The following is a 24124-nucleotide window of genomic DNA, read 5'->3' as shown; positions in this document are numbered from 1 at the left end:
GGACTTCAGACTAACCTAAAGCAGGAGCAGCATGTGTTCAAGTGGGGAGGTAAATTGTTCTTGGTCAGTTGAGCACCTTAAGGTGGCTCCCAACAGGATGGAAGGGTGGAAGGTGAATTAGAGGACCTCGGGAAATAAGGATGAGACTGATAGCCCCACAGAGGCTGGCTTAGTGCAGTGGGGCTGGGAGGGCAGGCCCTTCCAGCCCGGTAGGGTTGCCCTTGGGGAACTCATGAGACCTCCCACTTGGTGTTTTGTTCAGTTATGTTGTTTGTTTGTTTACAACTGTAGAAGAGGGTGTTAAAACAGGGTGCAAGCTACAACCTCAATGCTCACAGCAGAAAGCAAAGATTTAAAAACAAACCCTACCACCTTTGCTACAATCTCTTCATAGTATAAAAATGAGAAGGTTATGGGGGTAACGAAGAGCAAGGTGAGGATTCTTAAGGGTGTGGAAAGCTTTGCTGCTTGCTCTTGTCCCTGCTAGCCCTGGGTTTGGGTACATAAGGACTCCCTCAGTGATTCAGCCGGGGCTCCCCACTCTGGGCACGGACCCCACCAAAGGGCACTGATCCCACCTCAGTGTGAACATCATTTCTAAACCGTTTCCCTTGCAAGCATGTTTTTATTTAACTACCAACTCTTCAGTAACGAAGAGTTAAGCTACGAGTATTTTTCACTATCCGCGACCGAGCTCAGCCGCTTGCCAGCACGCCCAACCCCCTGTGAGACCCTCAGTCCGCCCTCAACAAAGATGGCGCCCGTTGCGTTGTTCCCCCTAGCGAGCCAGCCCACACCCAAGATGTCCGCCGAGGCGTCGCCCTCCGTCCCTCCCCTCCCCGTCTCGCTTCTCTCCCCGATGCGCCGCGGAAGACGCGACGCTCCAGCCGGCGCGGCTCGGTGTCGGGCGCCGGAAGGTCCGCCCCCGCCGCCGGTGCGTTCTGTATGGCCGCCTCCAATGGCGGGCCGGGCCCCGCCCCGCGGCGATCAGCTGAGGGCGGCAATGTCTGGTGACAGGAGCCGCCTCGGCCGCCGCGCTGGGTGTAAGGGCCGGGCCGAGGGGAGGGGGCGCCGGGCACTGAGCCGGCAGCCGGGTGGGGGGACCTCGGCACCCCGCGGCACCCCTCGGCCCCCCCTTCGGAGCGGGGCGGAGGGGAGAGGGGCGGTGAGCTGCGGCGAGAGGGGAGCGCGGGCCGGCCCTGCCCGCTGCCCCTCAGGCGGAGCCCTGCGAGGCGGCGGCGAGCGGCCCGGGGAGGGCGTTCCGCCTCGGCACAAAAGGGGGCGGGCGGGGGCAGGGAGGGGGCCCGGCGAGCCCCCGGGGAGCCCCCGGGGGGCGGGGGGCTTAGGGGCGGTGTGCGGGGCCCGGCCCCCGTGAGGGGAAGGGGGCGGCCGGCCGGCTATCCCCCCCCCGCCTCACCCCGGGTGCTGTGTGATTTGGGGTCGCTTTGTTTGTTTGTTTTTGTCAGATGTGAATCCAAATGGAGCGCTCGGAAGGAAGCGAGCAGAGCAAGCAGCAGCAGCAGCCCTGGGGGAAGCTGATCCGGCTGGGTGCTGATGAGGCAGAGCCGCACGTCCTGCTGCTGAAAAGAGAATGGACGATTGGTCGGAAGAAAGGTGGGACAGGCTGCTTGTGCTAGGGCGGGTTGGAGGGGACAGCAGGGAGCCCCTCCTGGCCTTTAAAGCATTAGGAGGTGGAACGTAAGTCGTGGGACTGAGAGTAGTTGGGTCTGGCCGCTTTCAGCTGTCGGAGGTGCTCCCCAGACTGTCCCTTGTTCCCCTTGGCGCTGTGCAAAGAGAAGGTTTTACACTGACCTTTTTCTTGTTTTCGTCAGATTTCAGCATGTGCACGTTTACAAGTGAATGTGCCTTTTAGGTCGTCTGTGACAGTTTGTACAAATAAGAACAAACGATAGTTGATTCAGAAGAGTGTCTGCATCAATCTTACTTAGGTTCCCTTTTCATTTCTGTGGTTAAAATGAGTTGGAACTGCAATACAAAATGCTTGGGCTTCACAGAAAAGAAAACGTCCACATAAAAGCTCACACTACTTCTGGCTATATAAAGATTGCCAACAAGTACAGAAAGTTTCTCGGAGTGGATTTAAAAGCTTTATGTTCTGCATCTAAGGCTATTAATATTTGTCTCTTATTTTAATGCTTACTGTACTTGTCACCATGGTGTTATAATTTTTTCTACTCTGCCATGACAACCCTAATTTCCAATTCCTGTCCATCAGATCAAACTATTTGGCTAATTGCATTTTGTAAAGCAATAGTCTTGAACAAGGGCTAGATTACTCTGTGAGTAATGCAGATAGCATGTTGTTGGAAAAACGTTTTATGTATTTACACATGGTAATATACGTTTAGATTGCTTAACATTATCTAAGCTGTAGGTAAATCCTTCAAGTTGAGGTCTAGATGAGGGTTGGATTTCTTGCAAGCTGAATTGTTTCTGTACCTGTCTACTGATAGATCAATAAAATGAGTGACTCTGAGAATGACAAGCTTTGGCTTGTAAATATTACTCGTAAAATTTTCAAGAACATTAGAAAGGACAAAATGCTCCAAATGAGCTTTCCTGCTACTGGCGTAATTCTGAGTAAAATTTAGTTTACTCGCTTTCATTGTGCTTCCTGTTGTTGCAAGTTGTGCAACAGTTAACTGTAGCTGTTGACTGTGCCCTGAGTCTTTGGAGCAGGATAGCAATAAGCTGTCACAACTGTCACCAGCATTAGTGGCTGCTCCTTTTGGGTATGTTGTTTTTGTCAGCTGAGGTACAGTGCACCTACAGTGTGAATAGGTGAAAGTGAATCATATTTTTTGGGTTTAATTTTCCTGGAAGCAGGTCCTTTGAGTCATTTGTGAGAGAGATTAGTGTCTTACGCAAGGAACTTTGAGAATTGCCTTGAACAGTCCATGTTAAAGGGAAGTAAAAAAACACTTGATTTGCTCAGAGCCCTGGAGCTGTAGGTAGGAAGGTCTCTACCATGTCAATATTGTCACTACACTTCTCCAGCATATCCCTAAATCTTAGTCAGTCCTGGGGTTTTTAGTCTCCAGTCAGCTTTAATAATGTAACAGCACTGTCAACAAAGATAAGGAATATTTTCTTATTTAAAAACAAACAAAAGAAAAAGTCTTTAAGGTAGAGCAATGATACTCTCATTTATCAGCTCTTGGTTCCACTACTTCTTCCCAGTACACCAGGATGAATCAGAAGTTAAATCCAATCAATCAGTGTTACACTGATGTGGAAAAAGAGCTGGGTGCTCTGTGACATATCCCTCTAGAATTTAGGTTGAATGCTTCTCAAGTATTTGTGAATTGGTACCACTCTGGAGCAGAGTAATTGTGACATGATTTCCATCTGTAAAGGCTGGGACTGGGGAAAGAAAGGGAATGAAAACATCTTGAAATGGTTGATATAAAGGTGCATCAGTACATGGGGCTACTTTATTTATGTATCACATAGATGGACTATGTTTCTGCCTGTGTGCCAGTAGAAATTTTGAACAACTGCAGATGTACATGAGTCAGTTTGTTGTGCATTTATAGCCATGTAGAATGCTGATCTGTCTGTGTAATGTGTATTTTTAAGCACACTGGAAAATCTGCTTTCTTTTTAAGGTTGTGACTTATCTTTCCCTGGCAACAAGTTGGTGTCTGGAGATCACTGTAAAATCATAGTGGATGAAGAATCTGGTCAAGTGTCATTGGAAGATACAAGGTTGGTTCTCCTGTGCACTTCTGTTGTTGTCTTCTCTTTAGTCTGTGAAGTAAAATCTTATGTATTGCTCAAGGCATCGAGAGTAAATTCTTCTCATTTTCCTTCCTTTTTCTCTCTTTTACTTTTTGCGTCTGTGGGGTGGGGTTTTGTTTAGATTTTTTTTGGTACTTTCTAAGTATTTTTTTCTTCTTTAAAGGAATTAATGAAAAATACTGATGATGTAATAGTTCTGTGGGATATTTCCTTAGTCTTGTGGGGGAAAAAAGATGATTACAGTGATGCCAATGTTCTTAAAAGTTGTAAGCATGAGTGTGCCTCATTTCAGGTACTTGTAAAGGGAGGTAGATACCAGCAGTGATGATCTCAAATAAAACTCATAAAATAGTAAAAGTCTGTATTTGTTATACATTTTTCTGGTATTCAAAATATCAGTAGTTTGTATACCACAGGCAGTTATCTGTCTGTTGTGGTGGGCATGTCAGATGCAGATTAAAGCCTGTTCAATCTGCTTGAATAGTAAAAGATGCTTGCTAGATTTCTACTGTTGAAATTTTTGTTTTCTTTTGTTTAACCAGAATGATTTTTTTTTTTTCCATGGTGTGTCTGTATTCAGTTAACGGTTTGAGAACTAAGGCTCTTAATGTAAGAAGATTTAAGCACATATCTCCTTGTAACTACTGGTAAAAAGCAAAGCTAATTTAGTGGAACTACTTTTAGTATATAAATTTAATTACATGCTTCTTCATATACCGAAGGCCAACGAATTTGCTATGCTGGTGAAGTTATTTTCTGTTGAGTTTTAAGGCTACTGTGGAAGTCAAGTAGCACTGCAGGGGTTGTGGGTGATTTCTAGTGGATTTTAGTTTTTCTTTATAAAATTTGAAATAGGAATTTGAATGGAAGGGGATTTCTTCGGAGATTGTAATCCCCTTCAAATTTTCATCTGCTTCATTTTTGACAGGATTTTTTGTGTAAAATTGCAGAAAGCTTCTGGTCTATTACATGTCAAGAAATCTGTGACACTTCAGAATGTTTCTGAAAACCACATTCTTTTTATGCCATGCCCCTGCAGTCAATAAAGAAACAAATAATACTTTTCTGCCAGCTTCCCCCATTCTTTGTGTCTAGAAGGCATTTTACCCAAAGATGAGGATAACAGTTCAAAAGACAGTGAAGTATATGCATAAAGACAAAATATAATGTGGGAGATTTTACAGGGTATCATACTGAATCTGTTGTTTCCTCTTCAAACATACCAGAATGCAGTTAAATATATTGTTCTGGTAGTTCAAGGTTAGCATCGTGTACTTGCTGAAAAAAATGTTTTTAGTTGACACCTTTCTTTTAGCAAAACGTTTGTCTCTTGTTCAATGGGAGGCTGTGCTGATATTAAAAGGAACTCACTTCTAGGTATTTATGTGGGCTATTTATTTTTGTTTCCTCAAGTAAAGCAGAACATCATGGAGTTGTTCTGCTTGGAAGATGCCTAAGGAGGTCCCCTACTTCAATTTTTTCATTTCCCTTTGTTTCAACTTATGATCTTTGTTACCTCAGTAAAGAGCCTGGCTCTGTCTTCTTGGTAACTTCCTCATAGGTACCGGCTGGTTGCTATTAGGTCCCCATGCTCCCCAAGCCACCTTCTCACAGGTAAAACAAGTCCCATTCCCTTAGCTCTTTAGTTCATAGGTATTGTGCTCCAACCCTCTGGACATTTCAGTGGATATCTGCTGGACTTTATCAAGTTTATTAAGATCTTTCTTGTACTAGGTTACCCAAAACTAGATGTAATATTGTAAACGTGGGTTAATGAGTTCCAAGCACAGTGGAATAATAATCACTGCACTTGATCATCCGACTACGCCCTGTTAATACAGCCAAGTGTGCTGTAGGCCTTCATCACTGCCAGGGCATGCTGCTGACTTATGCCTAGGCATAAGTCCAAGGTGCATAATCTCATGCTTAGGCATAAGATCCGCCAAGATCCCTTGCTGATGTGTCCCCAGCCTTTACCGTTGCAGGTGGTTATTCCATCCCATGTGCAGGACATTGTTTTTGCCCTTGCTGAGCATTGTGGTGTTCCCATCAGCCTGTCTTAACACCCTCTCTAGAGCCCAACTTTTGCATATACTGAATATAACCCCTACTTTGGTATCATCCACAAGCTTGATAAGGGTGTACTTCCTCTCCCCATCTAGGTTGTAGCTAGAGATAGTAAACAGGATAGGTCTCTGGATAAATCCCTGATGGTTTGTGGCTGTTGGGAAAGCTTGTACTGCAAGAGGCTGTAGGATGAAATGCTAAACTTCAGGGAAAAAATGTCAGATCTAGCTAGGACATCTAGGTAATGGCTTGTAAATGTCATCCACCAATATTATTCCACACTTCCAGATATTTCAAACAGCAGGTCAGGTCATGTTTGCCAATCTGTGGTAGATTCAGAGGGCAGCTGTAAACCCAAGTTTGAAAAACCATCCATTGTTTCAGGTGCATTTAGCCGGAAGAAGTAGTTCAGACCTATATGGTGGTAAGAAAAGCCAAATAAATTGTGAATGATGTAGTTTTCCTGCCTTTCCTTCTTCCCCTCCCACACCCCCTGCCCAGGCAAAAGGTGCAGCCAGCAGGAAGAGAACTAGCCAAGTCAAATTAGTACTCCAATACTGTGGAGTACTACCAGTTAGCTGCTTATGCATGTTGCTCTTCTGTGTGGCTAACAGAAAAAGAATAAGGTCATCCATGTGTTCTGATTGCCTGTCAGTTGGTATGAAGCATACCAACCTCTTGCTGAATGAAGAGACTAAACGAGTTAATGTAACTACTTGCAGAAGACCCCACTCTTCTGGGTCTTCCAATGTTTGCACTGAATATCAGCTGAGTTCCAAAGAATCAAGCAGGCTGAAAGAAGAATTTTGAATGTTTGAGTTGGCAATACTGATGCCCAGAGTCCCAGAAAAATACTGCAGCATCAGCTTTTTCTGCTGCTAAGTGGAAAATAGTTTGGAAACATTGCTGTGGTCAAGCTCAGATTTTTCTGGTGAAAAGGAATGCATCGAAGGAGGCAGCTGGTGTGGGACAGTTGAACTGAGTGGACTTTGTTTTTCTATTGTAACTAATTCAAAGAACATCATTAAACACATTGTTGACTGCCCACATGTTTTTTTTATCTCTGTGGTAGCATTCTTGGATCTATTTTTGAAAGACTTACCAGAAGTTCGCAGGTGGAAGGAAATGTGTAGAAAACTTAATTATTGAGTGAACAGAAATTTGGAAATAACAAAACCAAGAGTTAGCAAATAGTACAATACAAAATCCATGGAATCACCCCTTTTTGATGTATGTTTCTGCTTTATTTTCCAAACCATGCCCTAGTTGCTTGGTACTCCTTGAAATAAATACAAGTTAACCTAACACAGCTGAAGCAGTCATTGGTTTGCTGTAAGTAAAAGCAATTGTAGGATTCTTTGAAATAGAAATTTAAAAAGCAACTAAGGTAACTTCTAAGGACCTCCTCTTGTTGTATTCTAATGTGTTTTTTTGTTTGTTTGTTTTCAGGATTCTGATTAAATATTAAGTGATTTTTCAGAGCAGGAAAGGTTTATTTGCACAAGACTCTTACTTGTGACAGACGAGCCGGTATTCCCTTTCTGGGGGGGAACAAGAGATTGATCTTCAGTGGAGAGTGGTGTCCTTTCTGCTACTGAATTGTACTTATCCTGCAGTCAAGCTATTTCTGTGCATGTAAAATAAATAAAAAAATGAAACCGATACAGTACAGAAGGGCTTCAGTAATTTATTAAAATTCAAAATTAATTTCAGTTTATAGTGTGATCAGGATAATATGCACTTAAATAACTTCTAAAACTATTAACCCATAAGCTTTACCATAAATTACATTATTTTCCTGGATGGACACCAGTAATTACTAGACAGTAATAGACTGTCATTTTTCTGGGAAGGATACCAAAGTATCTTACAATATACAGATCATTTGTCTACTTCAACAACAGGCGTCGTCTGAGCAAAACGTGGTTGTTCATATCAGTTCTGTATAACAGCCTGGATAATGTATAGTTCATTAATCAAACTGTAAAGTCATCAATCATGTTGGAACTGAGTCAAGGTCTTTTTTTTTTTCACCTTTTTAGAAAGGTGACATTGGGACCTTTTGTGACATTGTTTCACAACTCAGACAATTTATGTCTGATAGTCCTGTTTTTCTTCTCTACATCAAAAAAAAAATACAGCCAGTTAAAATAAATTCAGTAATAAGTCCACAGTAATGACCTTCATATTTAGGATTCTCATTGTATTTTCTACTTATAAGGACCTTACTATAGTCTGAAAGATCAGAGGAACGTGCAAATATCATTATTTATTGTGTGTGTCTCATTAAAAATACTCACAAAATTAATCCAATGTGTCGCCATATTTGTTAAATGTTTCTGAACATTTAAATTGAACCCTGAAACTGGAAATGCTAAGTGAAAGAATAACACAGTTATCTGCGGTAGTTGGATTTTTTTTTTTCTTTGATAATTGTGAGATATAGAGACAACTGCTTCAGTTTGCTAATGTATTTGAGAAAAGCTTATGATTTTCTGAGTTAAGTGGGACCAATTTATTCCTACTTCATTTAGATCCGTAGAAGCCACATAATTAATTACTTAGTTCTCATGGATGTCAGTATAACTGTGCAGGACTGAAAAGATTTGGATATTTGTAGCTACTTTGTGGGTTAGGGTCCTGGGTGGCAGCTTCTGCAGCTTGCATCATTAGACCAAGAATGAGTGGTTACTGATGCATGATGGCGATAATTTTTTTTCCAAGAAAGTCTCACTTGACTTATTTCCCCTCATAACCATCTTTTTAATATAGTATTACCAACATCAGTGTCAGGTTAAAAACAAATATAGTTTCCAACAGACTGACTAGAATTATTTTTTCTTCTTAATTGCTAAACTTCTGGTGCTTTTAGCTTTTAGTGACATGTCTGTTCTGCTGTCGTTTTCATTCTCAAGTCTTTCAGGCTTCGACATCTATATGTCTAAAGTGAAAAGGCAAGCTCAGAATAGTTTTTTTGCTTATAAGAGAAGCCCGAAGATTCTGTAATGGAGCAAAGATTGTTGTGACCTGAAGATTTTTGTTTGTTGATATCTGAAGTTGCTTTATTATTATTTATATTTGATTAGTTGATTCATCCATATATAGAGAGAAAGCAGTTGCATAGGAAAAAGGAAGAACTAGTATCTTGTTCAAGACATGCTGTGGTTATTCGGAAGGACTTCCTTTTCCTTCTAACTTTTCAATGTAATGCGTTTGACTTTGTGTCTGAAAAGGTCAGCAGTCCAAAGTTCTCTTTTTTTTTTTCTTTCTTTCTCTGTTGATATTACTAAATAACAAGAGAATTTTTTAGGTTCAAGTTGCTTTTTTTCAAGGAAAAATACGGAGGAGAAGGGAAAGTGCTAATTTCTAAGTAACTGTTGCTCTCTTCTAGAAAAACTAGGTTTCTAGGTCTAGTTGAAGACTGCAAAGTGTCCTGAGAATGAGTGGTGGCCACCAGGAGGTGGCAGCAGAGATTTGCTGTCATTTCATGGAGAAGCTTGCTCTGCTGAGGGGAAAAAAATGATCTGTTCTTTCATGTTTGGTACTCATTGCTGAGACTTGAAATAGCAGAAGTCTGAAGTTCTAGAATGCTGCAGCCCTGAAAGAGGCTTATTGCAATTGAGCTGAAATTTTTCAGTATTTGAATAATGTGATTGAGTTATAAAGCTTGTAGACAAAACATCACAGTGAAAGAGCAAAGATCTCAATTAATCAGCAATGCTTTGTATTTGCCTCTTCCCTGGTTTAATTTCTTCCATGAGTCTTGCAGCTTTTATAAATACCAAAATAATTCTTTCCAACTCGTCTTTTAATTGTGCATAATGTTTTTTTTTCACTTTGTCTTGATTTCATATATTTCAGATATCCCTTCCTGTTTTATACTTAAATGGAGGAGATTTGTCTACAGAAAGAATCATCTAATTATTTTGACACAGTGGCCAAATGTCAGGGATCATTTGTCTGTCTATCTGTCAGCTACCATCTCTTTACTAGGAGCTCTAAATGAACTCTGAAGTCCAAATAGCCCTGAACTTCTGTCTCTCTAACAGTTGGTTTGGTGTTTTGTTTTGTTTCTGAACAGTTTTTTTGATCCTTTCTTAAAATGTTTTTGAGAGACAACAGTTTTCGTCATGAAAAGTATCTTGTATTTTCCCTTCCTTCTCCTAGGTATTTATGAAAACATTTACTCCAAGTTATCTTTTCTTTCTCTTTACAGTACTAATGGAACAGTAATTAATAAACTGAAAGTGGTTAAGAAGCAGACATACCCTTTACAGACTGGAGATGTGATCTATGTTGTTTACAGAAAAAATGAGCCAGAGAACAGTAAGTAAATAATATTTTTTTAAAATGGTATACTTAATCATTTTTGAATCATGAAAGGGAAAAAATATAATTAAAACAGAATTACTTCATTTTAAGACAAACAATTTGTTGACGTGTAGAAACAAGTCTCCATAAAAGAGGTCATGGACATGCCAATTTTTACAGTGAATTTTACAGCAAGTTAGGGAAATCTTTCAAACTGTATTAGTTTGAAGTGTTTGGTTTAAAAAAAAATAAAATCGGGGGGGAATGGGGATATATTTTCCAGTTGGTTTTATTAATATATACTGAGTTAGTTTCTCGATGAAACTTAGAGCATGCCATAAATCTGTTGGTTTTTGAGTTCATGCATTTCACAAATCTAAACAAAATGGATTGAAGAATTTGAGAAATGAATTAAGAAATAATAAGCTTAATGTAGCTTAATAAGAAGAACAACTTTCGCTGAATTATCACTAAAGATACTCGCAGTCTGCTCTGACACAGAGCAATTTTAGGTTTATGAAACGTTTAAGCCTCTGGTTCCATGGCTGGCACAAGTTAAACTTCACACAAAAGCCTCTCTGCCTGGTTTCCTGAGAAGAAAAGATCTTGCTGTGCTGTTCCTAATTGCCTCCTAAGTAGGAGTATTAACATTGTACTGCAGAGGTGATCCCTCATGTCCCTATTCTGTTGTCAGGCACTTTGGGGAAGCAGCCGCTTGGACATAGAATTTGCTTGTGTGAGATTAAGGTTAGCTGTTTTTTTGTTAAAAATTCTGATTAATATTTTTATCTCTTTTAGATGTTGCGTATCTTTATGAATCCTTAAACACAAAACAGGATGCAACTCAAGAAACAGTAGGTAAGGAAGTAATTTAAGACCCAAGAAGAGGAGCTAAGCTAAGCTCCAATAACTAATGCAGCCTTTTTGAGAGAATTTGATTCCTTGGGAATTCTGAAGCCATGATGTGGTGACTGTCACACAGATCCTTCTTTCCCCTTTTTTTCCCCCCGTCACTGTAGAAGCTAATGTAGAAAACCAATGCCATGTGACCAAAGATACCTCAAGTACAGGAAGAAGTAATGATGAGACCCAAATTACCTCATCGCCATCAGCTACTCAGTCTTGCTATGAGGAACCACAGCCATCTACTTCTACATCTAACCTCTTTAATGCTTCTTCTACCTCTCTTATTGAGTCTGCATCTGAGCAGGATAATCCATCTACATCTGGTAAGAATTGTGTCAAGTATTTAAAATTTGTTATCACGTCAGCTGTTATTCCAGATTTGAACTTTAACCTTACCCCTCTCTGGGTCTGTAGTATTTACTTCGTGAAATTGTAATGAAAATACCAGGTGGATGTGTGTACTTCCTCTGAGTAGGCAGAGTAAATCCTGGTGGATAGGTAGAGCAGTTGTGAGAATTGCTTATGCTATGAGATGCACAAAATCCTTGTAAATCTCAGACTGTTCTGTTGGTACACTATGGGTTTATAGCAGTCTAGTGAAACCTTAGCAACTGTGTATGGTTCATATAACAAAGCAAGTAGATACAAGTGCTTGCCTGCATGCAGTCACTCCGAGAAAATACTGTAGTTGTCACTGTTTCTGCTGCCAGTCACCAGACCCCTTTCTCTTGCTTAGAGCTCTAAGGCCAAAATATACCATGTAGATCCCTTGTCTGTGATCTTGTATTGCCAAGTGTTAATACCCCAGTGCTGCATAACTTCTGTGATAGAACTGGAGTAAGAGCAGTTCTCTGAAAAATGGCATTTGTCAACAATTCATTGGGACTTCTTCCACTCGTTTGAAATATATGGAAATAAAGCTTTGTGTTCTGCTGTGCTCCTGACCTATTATCAATAGGTCATATATAATATAATGTTATATATATATATTATATATATATATTATATATATATGTATATATATATATTATATGTACATATGTATTATTATTATATATAATATCTTAAGGATTCATAATATTTCATTATATATATTATATATATTATATATGTATATATAATATCTATATATATGTATTATATATGTATGTATATGTATTATATATGTATATATAATATACAATACAATAATAATATACAATAATATATTGTATATTATATATAATATACAATATTATCAATATTGTATAAATCCTCTGCCTAGCATCTTTGTCAGAAAATAATACTCTTTGAATAAATACTCTATACTTTAGAGGAGGGTGAGTTGTGGGTGTTTTAAGTAGGGTTACACAGCTAATAGCCTTATTTTCAGATCTTCCAGTTAGATTGGCTCAGTGTGCCTGTAGTGTAGTTAAGCAGATATTACTTCTGTGCTTTTGCACCACTTTTTTCTATTCAGCTGTTTAAATTGATGCATGTGCATCATCAGCATTTGAATAATTTCTTTTTTCACATCCCATATCTGTATGCAATTATGTTCAATCTTCTGTTTTTATTTTGCAGGATCGCAATCCTCAGTTTTCACTCCTGTGCCTGCTTTCCCAATCTTAGAATCTGTGTGTCTAAGAGCACTGCATGATGAACATGAGAAGCTTGATGACAATACTGAAACTTCTGCAATTGCTTCAGAAATCAATGACAAAGAAAAAGCAGAATCAGATGCTCAAACAACAGGGGAGGAGGAAGTTTTGGAACCTGCTAAGAAGAAACTAAAAGAAGGCTAGTATACTGCACTATTCTGCAACCTACTCTGCACTCTAAGATTATTGTTGAAAGTTAGTTTAAAACACTTATACATGGCTTTAAGTTTCTAATTTAAGTTTTTTAACTTAAGTGAGATTAAGAAAAATAAGCACAGATTATTAGATTTCTGTTGAAGTGAAGTAAATTGAAAATGCACACCTATCAAACGTAAAGAGGATTGAAAGGCTAGGTTAGTATGGGATAGGTAATGTTTTCCCTCCTCACAATGTAATTCTATGTTTTAGTATTGTATTAAATAAGGAAAGTAACACTTACCCCCCTCTCCTCCCATCTGCAGATTGAGTCAGGTCAGCTGTCATCAGTCCATTTTCAATTTCTTCTCATTTACTTGTTTTCTGGTCCAGTGAAAATGACAGCTTCTTTAGCGGAAACGGTTATGTGTAAAGCAAGAACCTTTAGTGGGGCCACTGTCAGTGAACTGAGAATTAGTGTACACCTTTCAGGTCTTTTTTTTAACAATTAAAAAATAATTTCAAAAATACATACTATGGAGTCTTCTGCCTTTGTAGATGAAGATTCCTGTCCAAATGTTCCAGCAGCAGCTCCAAGTGAATGTATAATTAAAATTGGCTCTGAAGATGCAAAAACATCAAATGTGAAACCAGATAAAATGGAAGAAACATTAACTTGCATTATCTGCCAAGAGCTGCTGCATGACTGTGTAAGGTAAGTATGATTGACAAAAGCTGTAATCATGTGATATTAAGATAAGTTCAGTGACAACTGCTTGAGGTGGCCAGGATATTTCGGGTATTCACAAGCCCTTCTGAGTCTTTTTTTTTCCCTCCCCTCCAAACTATATAGTTAAATCAAGCAGATGCTTTACAACTGTGTCTTTCTGATTGTCTCAACACATCATAAATATCTTCTGAGTGTTAAAAATGTAACTAAAAAATTGAAAGATTTGTTTTTTACTTTGTGCTTTCATTGCTGTCATGCTTGTGTTTTTCAGCTTGCAGCCTTGTATGCATACTTTCTGTGCTGCCTGCTACTCTGGATGGATGGAGAGGTCTTCTTTATGTCCAACATGTCGTTGCCCAGTAGAACGTATTTGTAAAAATCATATATTGAACAACTTGGTTGAAGCTTATCTAATTCAGCATCCAGGCAAGTCGAACAGTGTGTGTAAAAGAATCTGATGTATTTCACACATTAGCTGTGTATGTACCTGATGTAAGCGCGAAGACTATTGTCTGTTAAGTTTGTATATGTCATGCTACTCTGCTGTTTTCTCTGACATGGCTGTAAGAAAACAACTGCTTACATGTAATCTGACATAATAGCTTGTAATATTTCAGGTAGTGGGTGAGAATTAAAGGTGATTTAATGCTGTAACTGCATATGCTAGGAATTCTTAATTTTATCTTACTACTTATGTAGTAGTAAGAATGGGAAGAATATCAGTTCTATCAAATAGGAGGCACTGACTGATTAGGCTGCCTAAACTCAGATAATTCTGAAAAATATACTTGAATATGGATTTAATTAACTGTGATCATAGACTTATGAAAACAAAACTTCACTTGCCTGATATTAGAGTCTCATTAGCAGACAGTGGAATTTAACTAAGATCTACTAGAACTGTTATCTAAGAATAAATTTTATGAAAATGCAATAACCACATTGTTAAAGAAGGGTGGGAGTAAGAAATGTGGTGACTCCTGTGCTCTTTTCTTGAAATCTGAATTTGGTTTTCATGCAGATAAATGTCGTAATGAAGATGATGTACGTAGCATGGATGCTCGAAACAAAATTACTCAAGACATGTTGCAACCTAAGGTGCGGAGATCTTTTTCAGATGAGGAAGGAAGTTCTGAAGATTTACTGGAATTGTCAGATGTAGATAGTGAATCTTCAGATATCAGGTATGTCTATCCAAATGGTACATTAAATTAGATTTGTTTATGCTTGAATGCCTAAACCCACAAGCTAAACTAGTTCCACAAACACTGTTATTGCTAATAGTGTTTCCATGATCATTTCCAGAATGAATCTTTTGTTTTCAGGTAAGTTCATCCTTACCAGTAATTATCTCAGCAATTCTACTGCCATCCTACTGAACCTTTACCAGTCAACAACAAAAATATTTAATACTAGAACACCGCAAAACCTAGCAGGATTCAGTTTATTACCAACAGCTCTATCCGGAATAGAACAACAGATTCATATGAGATGTGTGAAAATGTCTTTTGTGGCTGTTGCTTTACAGAAAATAGATTTCTGGCTAAGGTCTTGTTGTGAGATAAGCAGTCTATGACCCTATGAGTCTAGCTGCAATAATTGTGCTTTCTTACATGTCAGGCATGCTGCTTTAACCAGGTATATGCTACTGAAGCATCTGATGCTTGACCTAGGGATTCCCAAGCATGAAAACAGCTTCTCATTTCCAACAGCAAACACTTCTTGCTGTATGTCTAGAAGAGAACAGAAAAACTCTTCCAGTAGATAATTATTCCAACTTTGTTCCATTCTTTTTTGTTCATCTCAATTCCAGTCACACCACTCAATTTTCTTTTTGAAGCTATTAGAAATCCTTTCTTTCATAGTATTTCCTATATGTTACAACTAAAGCGTTCTTCACAGCTGTGAGGTACTGAGTTATGTAAACTTCCATATGTTACTGGATGAAGAAATTCCAAATTTAAACTTCAAGAATGTGACCAACCTTGTCTAGCATAAGGATTTGAGTTATATTTGCATTTGTTGGGTGTTATTTCCTATGACCTTATTTCCTTTCTTCAGTCAACCATATATAGTATGCAGACAGTGCCCAGGATATCGAAGACACTCTGTTCCAACTCTGCCTGGCACAGGCCAAGAGACAGAAGCAGGAGGAATACAAGCACTGGGAGATGCACCCTCTACATCTGCCAACTTCCCTGCAGGTTGGTGTCATGAAGTCTTCACAGCAGTATGCAACTAAGATATTCCAACTCATTCACCTGTTACGAACTAAGTTTGCTGACTCTTGTAGTACTGTGAGAGTGTCGCCACTCCACATAGTCATCTTTGCACATATCATGAAATTTGGGTGTGGTTCAGATAGACTTCTAATGGTGGATAATTTGTAAATTGTTTTACATATTCAAATATTTTTACACACCTCTGTAGTTTAGAAGTCTTCATGTAATTTTTCTGTTCTTTTAAAGAATCTTTCTGAATATATATATATATATATACTGCTTCCTTGATACTTGCAATTTTTTTTATCTTGTGTTCACTAAGATCCCTAGTCCAGATTGCAATCCTGTGCATCATTCAGTCTATACTTTTGTTCCTTTTTCTTTGTCTTTTTCCATCCATCTAGCTGTCCAGGAATATGTGTGTCCTGCTCAAGGAAGTCACGTAATATGTACCTGCTGCTTTCAGCCAATGCCTGACCGAAGAGCAGAGCGTGAACAGAATCCTCATGTTGCTCCTCAGCAATGTATGTGTATATATATATTTTTAAGCTTTTCTTAAGTTTGGCTACAAAACTAAGTCTTGCCTTATTTTAGTGAAGTTTAGGTTTATTTTTAAGAGTGTTCTTTATTTGAGTATTCTTTATTGGATTCTTGTAGTCAGCGCATGAAATAAAATTTATTATTCCTCTATAGAGTTTATTTTAAATTTGAAAGTTTTACTTTTTTTTAAAAAAAAAAAAGTTTATCAGGGCTCTATTATTATTGCTTTATAGGGACAGTGACTATTGAGTTTTGTTGTGTGCAGTCCTTACACGGGTTTTCTTTGTTATTTTACAGGTACAGTTTGTCTGCAACCCTTCTGTCACTTATACTGGGGCTGCACTCGGATGGCATGTTTTGGCTGTTTGGCACCATTCTGTGGTATTTGGGGATAAAATGTTTCTTATGAGCGTGCTTTCTTTGCAATAACTTCTGTCTGTCTTGAACTTCGGGTAGTTTAAGAAATATGATAGATTAGTTTGAAACACAGTTATGCAAAAGGAAACACAGGCTGTGTCCTCACATTACAAACAAATAATTCTTGAGCAATGTGTATTAGCTACGAGAGGATTTGATTTCTTGTGTCCTTACCATATTGAGCTTGAAAGCTGTGCTTGTTGAGCAAAACGCTTTCCAGTATAAAAAGGATCAAAGTGTATTTCAGCCTAGTAAGAGAATCGTGCAAGTCAATGCAAGAGCACTGAACATTTGGTGTTAACTGATTGGAAAAGAACCTTACTCTCTTAAATATGTAGACTGCTGAAACTCGACGTTTTAAAAAAATAAAAATAAATGAAAAATACATCAGAACAGTTGGAATTACTTGACTGTAGTTTGAAACTAATGGAATATGCTTTAATAACACTGTTAATTTGTGTAGATCACTACTACTTGTGGACTGACGGTGAAATTGTAAAATCTTAATGTTTTATCTTTGATTTCAACTGGGAATTATGTATCACATGCTTTAGCACATGTTGAACACAGCCATGTGCTTGGAGCTCACATGAGTTTGTGCACGTTATTTCAGGAAACAGAAGAAACTTCAGAAAATGTTTGAGGGCCGAAGGGTTGGGGAAGAAATAGTAACTGTTCTTCTTCTTCTTCTGATTAGAAATAAATCTTGGTGACAAGTGTTTAGATGGAGTCCTAAATAACAACCACTATGAGTCAGATATCCTAAAGGTATGCTTAAAAATCTTTATGTAGGATGCAAAATAATAAATGTACATTGCTTAAGACTTACTCCTGAAATTATAGTGATGTGCTGCCTGACAACTAAAGTGACGGCATTGTGTCACTTGCAGCACGTTTTTCTGATGAGCAAGTCAGATGAGCCCTGAATGTTCAGCTGGACCAAGACTGTAGTTACTGTATCTATACTGGAAGTATTTTGAGGTGGTAATTTGGCTCTTCCCATCTTTGTATAGTAGGGCATGAATCCTGTAGATACATTCTATTTAGCAACTCTTCCCTTACCACCCAAATTAACAAAAAATAATTGCCATAACTCGTGAATATGAGTTTTAATGACTAGAATTCAGATATGTTTAGTTGTTAGATTATCCATGAACTTTACTTTAAGTATTTGTTTGAAGTATTTGTTAGGGAAGTCAGTTTCTACAGTCTAAAGTGTAACATCTGAAATATTAATTAGAGAAAAATAAATCACTAAAATATATCAGGAAAACTTTTTTTTTCCAGAATAGTTAAAATTGTATTTGTGATGCATGGAAAATATTTTGTCCATGCCATGCCTAGGTTATCTAAATTAGGTAAAGATTGGATGAAATCTTGATGCAAGTTAAATGAGAATGTGACTGAAGGGAGATGATGTGACTTAAATGAGAATGTGACTGAAAACAGTTTGCATTGTTTTGGCAAAAGTAGGTATACTCTGAACAAAAGATACCGAGCTAAAGACTTTATTGGTGATTTGAAAATATCTTGCTTATTAAGCTAAAGAAAAGGTATTTTTATTTGTAGGCAGAATCATCCCATTTTGAAAGCCCAGTTAGATCTAGATTTGGAAATATTTGGGGGTAAATGGCTTTGTCTGGCTTGTAATGTTGGAGATTTTTCTAATTTAAGTGCTTAAATCACTCTTTTTTTAGGATTACCTGGCATCCAGGGGGTTGACTTGGAAAAATATGTTAAATGAAAGTCTGTTAGCTCTTCAAAGAGGAGTTTTTATGTTGTCAGGTATGTTAATGTTCATTTTGGTCTATGTGTAACTCCTTGTATATGTATAACTCAGTACGTAATATTATCAAGAGGTTTGAAGTTCTGTATATATAACCAGTGTCATGATGTTTTTGTTAAGTTTGATTTCTTATTCCTTACACTGACATTATGTACAAACTGGATTTCTCCCCAGATTACAGAATTACTGGGAACACAGTGCTTTGCTACTGTTGTGGCCTTCGCAGCTTTCGAGAACTTGCCTACCAGTACAGGCAGAATATTCCTGTTGCTGAATTGCCAGGTGGGGATAGCTTTGCACAGTACAGAGAAAGTCAGTTAAAGAGTTAGTTTTATTCTTGTATCTTCCATTTGAAGCCTTAGATTTAAATGAGATGTGTGTTTATATTCTCCAGGTTAACAGGTCCCGGTGTAGGGCAATTTTTTAGCACCTTTATGTAGCTTGGTGGAAGTCTTTTTGCAGAGTTAATATGCTGGTTGCTTTACTTGTCAGCTGCTAAATTTGCATATAGTTATTGTCAGACTCCCTAATGGGATCTTTTCTTTCAGTATGATTTCTTATGCGTATAATAAATGTATCTGCTTAGTGAAAAGAGGAACTCAGTAAAATCCAGAGTAGATTCATCAGGAACTAGTTGATGTAATTTATTTTTCTCATTTAAATATGTAAGATGATACATTTCCTGAACAACTTCATATTTTTACCAGCTCTCGACTAGGAACAAGAATGTTTTCATAAATTAATTCTAAATCTGTTTGCATTTACAGTTTTAGTATAAAATAGCATACAAGCAACTGTGCCTCTGTCAGTCCCAAATCTGTTGGGAACAGAAGCTCTTCTAGCAGTCTACTTTTAAACATTACGTTTGTCCAGTCAGTTCTTGCTAGAAACCGCTTCCATGTCTTTAACTATTGAGAATTCTGCGTCTGTGCATAACGAAAGACAGTCAGTCTAGCTTGTTTCTTCTTCATGTTGCTTTTCTTTTTAGTGTAATGCCCTGCTGGACCACTGAGTTATAATGTATGTAAAACTAAGGGAGAATAACAAACTACCCAGATTAATTAGTTTTTCTTTCATATGGAAATGTATATAGACATGCTCAGTGTCCTAAACTGTAAAGTCCGTTAAACAGTCCATTAGTCTATTAAACTAAGTAGTAAACTTTCACTTGAAAGCACTGAGAAACAAATCTTTTCATCATAAGTCTGTATGAGATTCAGAATGGTTTTTCTTTTTTGGTCCTTTACTGAATGTTTTCTTCCTTTCTAGAAAGGTGAACCAAGATAGTTTATTGCAGTTTCTTGCAAATGTCTTGTTTCTTTACAATGTTTGCTCTGGTCAGTAACCAGCACTATCAGTGGTGTAATAGTATATACCACCTTATTCAATAGTTTATTTAATAAACGTAACATTTTATTTCTTCTTCTTGTAGTGACTGTCACGTCACGTCCTGATTGCTACTGGGGGCGCAACTGTCGAACTCAGGTCAAAGCACATCATGCCATGTAAGTTTTACAATCTAGAAAGTGTTTTTGTTTGGTTGTTTTTTTTGGCTTAAAAACAAAATCTGTCACATGATAAAAATGAAATACTGAGCCTGAAAAAAGGGTAATGCTCTATTTCTCAAGTGTTTTAGTACATGTAAGGGACGTAGACTCCTGGTTATTCATGTGAAATGTCCATCCGAACTAAGGTCCTTGATTTAAAAAAAAAAAAAAAAAAAAAAAAAAATCAAGGCCACTGATAACCAGTGAAATGCCATTCTTAAAAGAAGAGGCATGTGTGTTAAGACAAATATTAGAGCATTTTAAAAACAAAACAAAAATTGTCCACCGAAGAGCTAACTCGCTCCAGGGAGGGTTAAAAAAAAATCCTTCTTGCTGTATTCTCTAAATTCTCAGTGTGGTTCAAGACAGAAGAGCTGTTACCCTTTATTGAGAAACTGCTTTTAATGAACAGTAGATTTTGCACCATCTTTCTAATGCTGCAGTGAACATGCACACTTAGTATAATTCCTTTAATATTTCAGGTACTGTGGGTTGAAAATAACCAGTCTGTACAGCTTATTACAGATCATAAGAAAGACTTTTAAAATATTCATCCCCAGTCATTTACAAATTCAGAGGGTTTTACCAAATACCTTTCAAAAATAACTTGGAATTTAAGTTGCAGATTTAATTCAGAAGCACCACCGTTACCTGTAACTTCATGTTACAGGACTGTATATGTTCACACAGGAAATATTGTTTTGAAATGTTAGAGAGTTAATTCGGTATTAAAGCACTTACTAGGTGTGTGCCTTTGCATTTCGGTGGATACTTCCATCTAAAATGGAAATGACTGATTTTTTTTCCTTTTACTTCTTTTCTTTCAACCATTAGCAGTTTCTAAAACTTCACTGACTGCTGCCGTTAGCTATTAAAATCTATAAATGCAAATAAACCTGTCATACTGTTCCTAGATATCCAGTCGTGGTTTTGTTACTGAGCTAAATAGTTAAGTAGTTTGGTTATGTAAGCAAGGTTTCTTCCTAATCTTTCATCTGATTTGGTAAGAGGGGAGAAAATTCATGGTCTCATTTGCATTATCTCTTCCACACATGTATATACACACTCAACACCCCAACTCATGTTTCACTTGTCAGGATACACGTAACCCAAAGAGAGAAATAGAATGAATAGTGAGAGGTTTTTGAGAATTCGAAAGGAGTACCTTGTATAGAATTTTGTGCTATCTATTTAGAACAGGCAGACAGGCTTGCCATTCCCATAGAACCTAAATAATAAAGAATGAGAAAAACGTTACTTATATTTTATCACCAGAAGAAGACTGTAAGCCAGCAAAAGAACATATTTGTGCTCAAATGTATTATTAGACTGCTTAATACTAGTTCCCAGTGAGTTGTGTAATGCTGTCTACTAAAAATAACCCATGTCTCTCAGGACAAAATGAATTCTCTTGATTCCTGTTTTAATTGCCTTCTGGACTTGAAGTATGCAGAAGTATAGAGGAATGCTTTTAATAACAGGTTTTCTGTATGCATAATAAAACTACCAAGTGTTAGGCAGGAGAGATGCTGAAAATCCTGTTACAGATAACATGTTAGTAGAGTTTGATCTAAACAGGTTCTTAAAAACACTGTTAGTGTGTAAATGTTCTGTTTTAAACATTTAATACCCCGTGAAAGATGCTGACTTTTGTGTTGCTTGACTTCTGAGAACTGTGTTGCATTTTAATACTTTCTTTTTTTTTATTTCAGGAAATTCAATCACATTTGTGAACAAACACGATTCAAGAACTGAATGCTTGTAGTCTGTAGAGAGGGGACAAAAACTTGTTATACTGCTTGTACAGTTTAAGGTTTCAGGGGATCTTCTCAGTTCTCCCAGTAGCAGGGAATCAATAACTTTTGCATCAGGTAATCTGGTGTGAACTTTTTAATTTGTAGAATTTTACAGCTGTATATGAATAAGGTAGATTTTTTTCCAAGAAAGTCAGCAAGCATTGCATTCCATCCTCATGACTACAGTGTCCCTGTATCACTTCAGTGAAGAACACATACAGAAATCACACACAAAAGCCAGCCATATCTTGGGAAGACCTAAGAATAAGGAGTGTATTTGCACTACTTGTGAAGAAACTAAGTAAAATCCTTAGACTTAAATAGAAATGTTTTGTATAAGTATCTGATGATTATTTCAAGAGCCATTAATATTTAAGAAGGAAATTGTCAGTGTATATTTGTAACTGCATTTTGCGGTAGTCTGATATTTTGTCACTACCCTTTGCATTTGGGCTAGAAATACATTAATCTTCACTTAAAAAGAAATTCCGTCCATTAAACAGCTGTTTCAGCTTAAAGCTTCTACCCTATGTGCAGTGTTATAGTGGAAGAAGTACAGTTTCTTTTCTAAGTTTTGTTGTGTTGATGGTTTTTATTCACGTTAAATTACAAAAATAATTGCACAAAAATTTGAAAATCACCTTTAAAGTTGGGGTAATACTTGAAGCAAAACAGACTTCTGCTAATATTACTTCTGTAGTATTTTATATCAGAAGACCAAACCGTGCTTTTGACATAGAGCAGCAGCCAGTAGGACACTGGCTCATTTTTTTTGTATTTCTTTTTTGGTTTGATATTGTATGCTAAGTATGTACCTCTGCCATGCAGCTGTTCTCTAGCATGCATACACTGGTAAAAAAAAAAAAAAAAGTAGAAAAAGCTATAATTTAAAACTGAATATAGCGGCTTTACTGGAAAGAACAATCTTACAGAAAATAATTACTTGGACAAATTGTAGCAATATGGAGGCATTTCTGGCTAGGGATAGGGATGATGAAGGGGAACGCTGGTGTTGCTGACATAAATAACGTAGATCTTATTTTCATGCCTTTTGCAGAGTTCATTCAGGAAATGTCCCATGCATCATTTAAAAAAAAAAAATCTACCACCACCCCTCCCTGCTCCCCCAAATGATTTGATCTGAACTGTTTCATAATAATTTCGTAGTTAATGTTCACAAAGCTCAACTGGGACCAATTTCTCTTTTTCATCATACTTAGAAGAGTGAAACAGAACGAGAAGAAAGCATACAAAGTTACCTCTGTAGATACCATGTTGTTTTTAAGTATGCCTTACTTGTGAGTAGGATTTATACTGCAATGTTAAAAAGTCTACACACTATCTTGCGATATAATGGAGCACAAATGATGCAGCACATCACGTCTACTGGTGTCAGTGAATTAAAAAACAAAAACTATTTCCAGTAATGCACATCTTAATATGAATGCTAATTAAAATTATGCATTTATGTTTAGATTTTTATTTTTTAAAATAGCTGCCGCAAGGCTGGGTCTGCTGACCATGTCCGTATGCTATTAAAAATACACTTTGGTGTGGACTTTTCTTCCTAGTCTCTGGGCATTTTCTCCTGTGAGTAGGGTTGAAATTGGATCTGGAATAATACTTGAAACTTCTTTTAACAACAACAGTGTGCTTCTGTCTTTTAGTATTATTAACAATGTTCTGTTGCTTCTGTATTTGTATTTTATGTTTAGATTTTTTTAATGGTTATTGTATCTTCTCAGGACAACCATTCCCAACTGTTTTTGATCTCATTTTTCATCTCTGGCTGTGCATGTAGCAAAATGAGTGCAGTTGTAGAGATCAAGCCTTTGCACATTATATGCAGAAATGTGCTTTGCATTCTCATTCACCACTTCCCACACCCCAGATGGGCTTTCAGCATAGACTTGTCACTGTGCTAGTGTTCAAGCCTCTTGTGCTGATTTATTTTTGGTCAAAAGTAGTATCTACAGTACTATGTACAACCTCACTTGCACTTACTGAAGTTATGTTTGTATAGGGATATATTATGTGACAAAAAAAAAGTCTGGAAAAAAAGTGGAACTTATGTACTTAACATCTAAACTACCTGTGCAGTAGAGGTTCTTCAAATTCCTTTTAAAAAACCCTTTTTCCCCGTTATAGGTAATTGATCTGCCTTTCTATGCATATAGGATTGCAGTAGTGCAATGGAATGAAGGGATTTTTTTTTTTTTTGTCATTTGTATTGTACCAGGAAGAGATGAGAAGTTAACTTGCAGA

At 37.6% G+C, this 24124-nt stretch overlaps 1 protein-coding gene across 1 annotated transcript; it reads left to right on the top strand.

Annotated features, from left to right (window-relative positions):
• Positions 1-898: 898 nt before the first annotated feature.
• CHFR (checkpoint with forkhead and ring finger domains) lies at positions 899-23505 on the top strand. Its single transcript, XM_035557000.2, has 18 exons — positions 899-1043; positions 1467-1614; positions 3630-3729; positions 10046-10155; positions 10939-10998; positions 11160-11369; positions 12610-12825; positions 13380-13536; positions 13823-13977; positions 14573-14735; positions 15613-15755; positions 16178-16297; positions 16611-16694; positions 17428-17498; positions 18428-18515; positions 18691-18798; positions 19949-20021; positions 21776-23505. Exons 2-18 carry the CDS (start codon positions 1479-1481, stop codon positions 21816-21818), a joined length of 2037 nt encoding a protein of 678 aa, XP_035412893.1. The 5' UTR covers positions 899-1043; positions 1467-1478; the 3' UTR covers positions 21819-23505.
• The last annotated feature ends 619 nt before the right edge of the window (positions 23506-24124 follow it).

The sequence above is a fragment of the Cygnus atratus genome, chromosome 17, assembly GCF_013377495.2.
Source record: "Cygnus atratus isolate AKBS03 ecotype Queensland, Australia chromosome 17, CAtr_DNAZoo_HiC_assembly, whole genome shotgun sequence".
NCBI lineage: Eukaryota > Metazoa > Chordata > Aves > Anseriformes > Anatidae > Cygnus > Cygnus atratus.
Note: the sequence above shows the minus strand (reverse complement) of the source record. Positions and strands in the feature narration are given on the sequence as shown.

Bases quoted from the DNA above. Each gene is read 5' to 3' on its own strand.
- CHFR (XM_035557000.2), top strand. From the start codon at position 1,479: ATGGAGCGCTCGGAAGGAAGCGAGCAGAGCAAGCAGCAGCAGCAGCCC. The intron at 13,537-13,822 runs GTAAGTATGATT...TGTGTTTTTCAG, and splicing joins CTGCTGCATGACTGTGTAAG to CTTGCAGCCTTGTATGCATA. The intron at 17,499-18,427 runs GTATGCTTAAAA...CTCTTTTTTTAG, and splicing joins ATGAGTCAGATATCCTAAAG to GATTACCTGGCATCCAGGGG.